This window comes from Arachis ipaensis, chromosome B02 (assembly GCF_000816755.2).
Source record: "Arachis ipaensis cultivar K30076 chromosome B02, Araip1.1, whole genome shotgun sequence".
Lineage (NCBI taxonomy): Eukaryota > Viridiplantae > Streptophyta > Magnoliopsida > Fabales > Fabaceae > Arachis > Arachis ipaensis.
Window position 1 is genome coordinate 108,944,725 of NC_029786.2, and position 7,103 is coordinate 108,951,827.

Here is a 7,103-nt window from a genome sequence, read left to right on the forward strand (position 1 = left end):
AATGCTGGGGATTTCTCGAAGCAAATTTATCAATCAAGGTTCTTGAACTGAATAAATTCCATGGAAAGTAGTGAAGATATTTGATCCAAAAGATAGACGGGGTTGAAAGCTTATATATCTTGAGATGATCACCAGTTAAAGCTTGTAGCGTATGTGATGCGATGACTAATCCAACCCAAGTTCAGAATGCAAATGAAGTGGGGTCCCAAGGTAATGATGGGTCTAATGAGGAATCAAGTAATCCAAATGAGAAAATAAGAATTGGGCTAAGTAAAAGAGAAGGAATATGCAGAGTGAGGAAACCCCCCTAAGTGGATGAATGACTATTACACCTAAAGAGAGAAGAGCATGTTAGAGTTACCCTATGCCGAGTTGGCAGAGTTGATTATGTAACAAAATGGGAATCGATGTGTAATGTGAAAGAATAAAGTATGCTGAATGGTAGTGAATGGTAAGTATAAATTGAATTGTGTTTGTAAAGGAGTTTCTACCCTCACTCGAAAAGAGCGATTTGGATGTATTCTTATGTACTCCTTTTATATCATTCAATTCTTACTAATTTTGCATTGATTGATTCATTAATTCTTGTTCTCTTTCTCTTTACTGCTGTTTGATATCATTATAGCAACATTTGGTGCTTTTTTTGAGAGAAACAGCCATGGCTGAAGGAGCTCGATTGACTCGTCTTGAGGAGATTTCTGTTTCAAATAGTCAAGAAATTCATAAGCTAAATAGGGGATTCATTGAGTTGAATGAGCGGATTGCCAATACCCAGGTGCAGATAGCGGCGATGGAGGCGTCCTTGAAGTCCATCAATAAGTTGCTGAAGGAAAACTTAAAACAAAAAAAATTGAGGACGAAGGGAAGGTAAGAAAGGCTAGGGAAGGAGGATCTTACCCAGAGGTTCTGTCTTGGCCTAAGTGTATGCGAGGAGCTGACCTCCCTATTCGAAGGTGACGGTGTTGAGGAATAGGTGTTTCGAGCTCGTGAGTATTTTGAGCTATATGACATACCTGAGAAGCGGCGTGTCAGAGTCCTTTCCTTCCACCTCATTGGGCCTGCGTACACATGGTACATGTGGGGAGTCAATAATAAGTTGGCCTATAATTGGGAGGACTTTCTTGAGGCCCTCTCACTAAGGTATGGCAAGAGAGTGTTCTTTGATCCGAGAACTGCGTTAAAGGAGCTGAAGTAGGATGGTACGGTAGCAGAATACCAAGGTTAGTTTGAAGAACTCTCAAATATGGTCACTGGACTCAGTGAAGAGTGGTTGATATAGCTCTTTGTGGTTGGACTCCGCGAGCATCTCAAGTGCGAACTCCTTCTAGCTAAACCCGCACTCTTTAAATGGTTTACCAGTTCTGAGATAAAGCAGAGGAGGGATAATGGGTTGTGTTACTACTGTGATGAGAAATACTCCATGGGTCATCGTTGTAAGGCAACCTACCAGTTGTTGGTTGGGGAAGGGAAAGTGAAAGAGCTAATGCAGGGCTATGTCAGTGGTGCAGAAGGTAAAGCGGATACAGAAGGGGAAAATAAGGATGATGAAGAGGAGACCGTGCTCAGAATTAGCTTGAATGCAATGAAAGGGGAGTTTCACCCCGAGACATTAAGGGTGAGGGGCAGGGTGAACAATAAACAACTGCTGATTTTTGTGGATGGCAGAAGCACACATAATTTTGTGAAAAGATCAGTGGTCAAGAGACTGAGTCAACCGCTTACACTAACTAACGTCTCGCAGGTTATGGTGGAAAATGGAGAGATGATTGATTGCTCCGCGAAGTGCAAAGATTTACCTCTACACATTCAAGGGTACGATTTTACTTTTGATACCTTTGTTTTAGATTTAAAGGGTGCTGATATAGTGTTGGGGGTTCACTAGATGATGGGATTGGGGAATTTTCAGATGAATTACATGGTGCTCTTTTTGAAATTTGAAGTGGACGGATCATGGGTGATTTTTAAGGGGAGAGATTGTTGAAGGAGAATAGTTTATTATGTAGTGAATTACAGAAATTGGCTAACAACCAAGCTATTTTGCGTATGCTTTGTTTGGAGACTGTCGAGACCAGTGTAGGAGTAGCAGCTGGTGAACCCACAGAGGCAGAAGCGAGCCCAATTTTAGAGGAATATGCTAATGTTTTTATGGAACCCACCAAGGACATTGGATCACCCCATTCAGTTGATACCAGGCGCAACCCTAGTCAGTATAAGACCATACAAATATCCTCAATTTCAGAAAGAGGAGATGGAAAAGTTGGTCCAGGAGATGTTGCAAACAGGAGTCATAAGAGATAGTCAAAGTGCGTTCTCAAGTCCAGTTTTATTAGTGAAAAAGAAAGATGGAGGGTGGAGATTGTGCGTTGATTATCGTGCTCTAAATTCTATCACAGTGAAGGATAAGTTTCCAATATCCACCATCGAAGAGATACTTGATGAGCTTCACGGTGCTAGATTCTTCTCCAAGTTAGACCTCCGGAGCGGATACCACCAAATACGAATGAGAGCTACTGATATTGGGAAGACTCCATTTAGAACCCATCAAGGGCACTATGAATTTGTTGTTGTACCCTTTGGCCTAATGAATGCCCCTTCAACTTTCCAGGCCACCATGAATAAGATTTTTCAACCATTCTTAAGGAGGTTTATAGCTATTTTTTTTTTAGGATATCCTTGTGTATAGCAAAACTAAGGATGAACACTTGCAACATTTGAGGCAAGCTTTAGCAGTGTTGCGAGAGAATAAATTCTTTTGCAAAACTGTCCAAATGCTCATTTTGTCAATAACAAGTAGATTTCCTTGGACATGTTGTATCTGGAGAAGGAGTACGTGTGGATCCGGCTAAAGTAGAAGCAATTGATAAATGGCCTGTCCCAAAAACAATTAAGCAGCTACGCGGTTTCTTAGGCCTCACTGGTTACTACCGTAAATTTGTCGCCGGTTATGCAGATTTAATTTTTTTTCTCTCACGGAGCTGCTAAAGAAAAATGCCTTTCATTAGACATTAGAAGCCAAAAGAGCATTCTACCACTCGAAGCAGATCATGATGCACACCCCTGTGTTGTCATTGCCCAATTTCTCCAAGATGTTTGTGGTGGAGACTGATGCGTCGAGCATGGGCATAGGTGCTGTCCTGACCCAAGATGGGCATCCGCTTGCTTACTTTATGGGAATGGCTCAAGTCTCCACATATTTGAGGGAACTATATGCAGTCACTCAAGCGTAACAAAATGGAGGCACTACCTACTTGGCAGAAAATTTGTCATCAAAATGGATCATCAAGGCTTGAGGGAATTGATGACTCAAGTGATACTAACACCAGAGCAGCAGAAGTACATGATCAAGTTACTAGGATGTGAGTTCGAGATTGAGTATCGGCCTAGAAAACATAATCAGGTGGCAAACGCATTATCGAGACAAAATGAATTGGAGGATATTGCTCCACAATTCCAGGCATTCACCGCAACTCAATCTGCTATCATTCCTAGACTGCTGCAGGCCCACAAAAATGCAGAAGAGATGCAGGGAATGATGCAGAAGTGGCAGGAGGGAAGGTTGAGCTCTGAATATAGGTTCAGGGATGGATTATTTTGGTATGGAGGAAAGATATATGTGCCTGACTATGAAGACCTTATATCCACACTCCTTCATTAGTTTCATTCAACTGTGACAGCAGGACATGGTGGCGTGTTGAAAACTTATAAGGGTCTTGGTGAGCTCTTCTTTTGGCCAGGCATACGACAGAATGTAGTTCAATTTGTTGACAGGTGTCATGAATGCCAAGTGACGAAGTACATGCCCTTCTAAACCCCAAGGACTCCTTCAACCACTTCCCACATCAATCCGGCCATGTGACGATTTATCCATGGACTTTGTGGTACGGCCGCCAAATCTTCTGGTTTATTGCGATCATGGTAGTGGTGGATCGATTCAGCAAGGTAGCACTTTTTGAGGCTCTCAAACCGGGATTCACAAATCACAGCTAAGGCAGTAGCTCAAACGTTCATTAATTCGGTTGTCAAGCTCCATGGGTTTCCTTCTACAATTGTGTCTGATAGAGATCCCTTATTCCTGAGCAAGTTTTGGAAACAACTTTTCTTATGCAGTGGGACAAAACTGCACTATTGCATGACATATCACCCCCAAAACGACGGTCAAACTGAGGTGGTCAACTGGACTCTTGAGCAATATTTGAGGGTGTTCACACATGCTTATCATACCCGCTGGTATGACTATTTATGCTGGACTGAATATTATTATAACAACTCCTATCATTCCTCCATCCAAATGATGCTTCATGAGCTTTATATGGGGCAGCGGTGAGAACTATTCCGGGATATGTGGCCAAGTCTTCTACTGTACAGGATGTTGATGCACTCTTGCGGGTGAGAGACATCCTCAATTTAGAGCTACTCCATCAACTGCAGCAAGCCCATGAGAGGATGAAGAAACAGGCTAATAATCATCGACATGAGAAATCCTTTGAGGTGGGGAATTGGATGCTTTTGAAGCTTCAGCCTTATCGCCAAGGATCGGTTGAAATTAGGCAGAGTCAAAAGTTCAGTAAGAGATTTTATCGGCCTTATAAAGTAGTGGCTAGAGTGGGTGTTGTTGCCTATCAGTTAGAGCTACCCCCAGGAAGTGCCATTCACCCTGTTTTTCATGTGTCCGTGCTTAAGGAACTCAAGGGAGACACACCTACTCAAATCTTAGAGGAGTTGTCGTTGACCCCCTCTTTTTCTCCCATACCAGCTCGTATTATTGACAACAGAGTACTAAAGACAGTTAATGACGCGAAAGGTCATTGTAAAGGGGAGAGTGATTGATGCGATGACCAATCCAACCCAAGTTCAGAATGCAATGAAGTGGGGTCCCAAGGTGATGATGGGCCTGATGAGGAATCAAGTAATCCGAATGAGAAAATAAGAATTAGGCTAAGTGAAAGAGAAGGAAGAGGCAGTGTGAGAAAACCCCCTAAGTGAATGAAGGACTACTACACTTGAAGAGAGAAGAGCATGTTAGAGTTACCCTATGCTAAGTTGGCAGAGTTGGTTATGTAACAAAATGAGAATCGATGCATAGTGTGAAAGAATAAAGTATGTTGTATGGTAGTGAATGGTAAGTATGAATTAAATTGTATTTGTAAAGGAGTTTCTACCTTTACTCGAAAAAGGTGATTTAGATGTACTCTTATGTACTCCTTTTATATCATTCAATTCTTACTAATTTTGCATTGATTGATTCATTAATTCTTGTTCTCTTTCTCTTTACTACTGCTTGATATCATTATAGCAACAATATGATGAACCTATAAATTGTACAAGCATTCTCAGAGACTCATGACAAAAAGCATAAACTTTCAATCAAACTGAAAAAATATAAACCTTTTTGTCCTTCATATTCAAAAACCCTATTATACATAAACTTGATACACAACCACTCACATACGAATTAAAAAAAAAGTAAACAGCATAAAAAGACAGCAAAAATAAAATAAATAAATAGACAAATAGAGTTATTAAGGTTATAAGGTGGTTAGGGTTACTTTTTTTTTTTTTGTCTTGGGCTAAGCCCAAAACCCTACCCGAGCTCCGACCCAAAACCCAACCTATTGTCTCTCTCACTGAAACGCCACACCAGGATGTTGTTGCCATTGTTGTTCCCATTGTTGCAACGATCTAACCACAAGCTTCTTCTTCCGTTTCATTGTTGGTTCTGGATCAAGCATAGGTACAATTGAAACAGGTTCGAATAGGTCTCTCTGCCGGCATCTCCTCTGCATTAAGGTCTGCCACAGAGGATGGAAGGATTGAGCCATTCGTACCAGCTATTAAAATAGTAGATTGATTGATTAATAATATTTTTACTGTAATGATGTTAAAAATTTCACTCATATTTAATAGTAATATAACGTTGAGTTTAGTTGAAATTTTTTGGAGTAAAAATAAAATTTTAAATATTACCATCAAAGAGCTTGACAAGGTGAACGCATGGCCGCAAACAGTACGTCAACCCGACCTCCGGATCACAACATATGGTCAAAAGAAGAAGATGGTGAATAGTGACAATGAGGGTTCTTCTTCTCTTCTCTCAATCTGAGTTTCTCTCTCTCTCTTTCATGAAAATAAGCTGAATAGTTAATGGGTGAGAGGTATTGGGTGTTAGTTAATGGGTCTTGGGCCTAATTGTGGTCTAAGTCCGATTTTTGGTGTGTTTGGCCCAACTTTAGACCAAAATCTTTAAGATTAGTGCTTTAATTTGTGTTCTAAATATTTTTACTTCCCCAAATTATAAATTTTAGTTTTCTTAAATTTATTCACTCATAAATAAATTTTTCTCACTCACAATACCAGACAAATTTAAGTCAGTACTCGATTTTTCTTAAAATAACTATATCTTCACGTTCCAAATGATTTTCCTAACTCCATTTTCTCCTTTAATTTTTCTAATTTATATTTTTATCATTTTCAACCTATTTCAGATAATTTAAATTATTATCATTTTATTTATTACACTAATTAAATGGTTAATTAATTTTTTGATTCTTACAATAACTATATCTTTTTCACCACATCACGATCCTTACTACTACTGTCTTATTATTTTTGTGGTTGTTCATGATGACTATGATGATGTTGATAATTTAGGTGGAGTTTGAGTTGGGTGTGTGATGGTAGAGGTATGGGTTTGTGGAGGTGATAGAAGAAAGGCAAAGAAGATGGTTACGATGGTGGTAGGGATAAGGTAAAGGAGGCAATGGTGCACACGTGCACAGAGAGAGAGGGGGAGGGAGGGAGAGAAAGAGAGAGAGCGAGAGCGAGCATATTGAAAGATTTGAAATAGAAAATGGTAGAAAAAATAATGTAGTAGGGTAGGTTGGGGAAATAAAGAAATGGTTGGTGGTTGGTTGCTATTGTTGATGTTGACGATGATAGAGGTGAGTTGGGTGCGGTAGTTAAGGGTGATGCGATGAATTCAATAATGAGTTGAGGTGTTAGGATAGGGTGGTATATTAGTGGAATGTGGTTAAATGGGTGGGAAAAGAAAAAGTGAACAAAGAGCATGAAGATGATGTATATAAAGGAAAGATAAAATTTAAAAA

The 7,103-nt window shown here is 39.9% G+C and overlaps 1 protein-coding gene across 1 annotated transcript; it reads left to right on the top strand.

Annotated features, from left to right (window-relative positions):
- LOC107628092 lies at nt 3,867–4,827 on the top strand. The gene is made up of 2 exons (XM_016330901.1): nt 3,867–3,939; nt 4,319–4,827. Exons 1-2 carry the CDS (start codon nt 3,867–3,869, stop codon nt 4,825–4,827), a joined length of 582 nt encoding a protein of 193 aa, XP_016186387.1.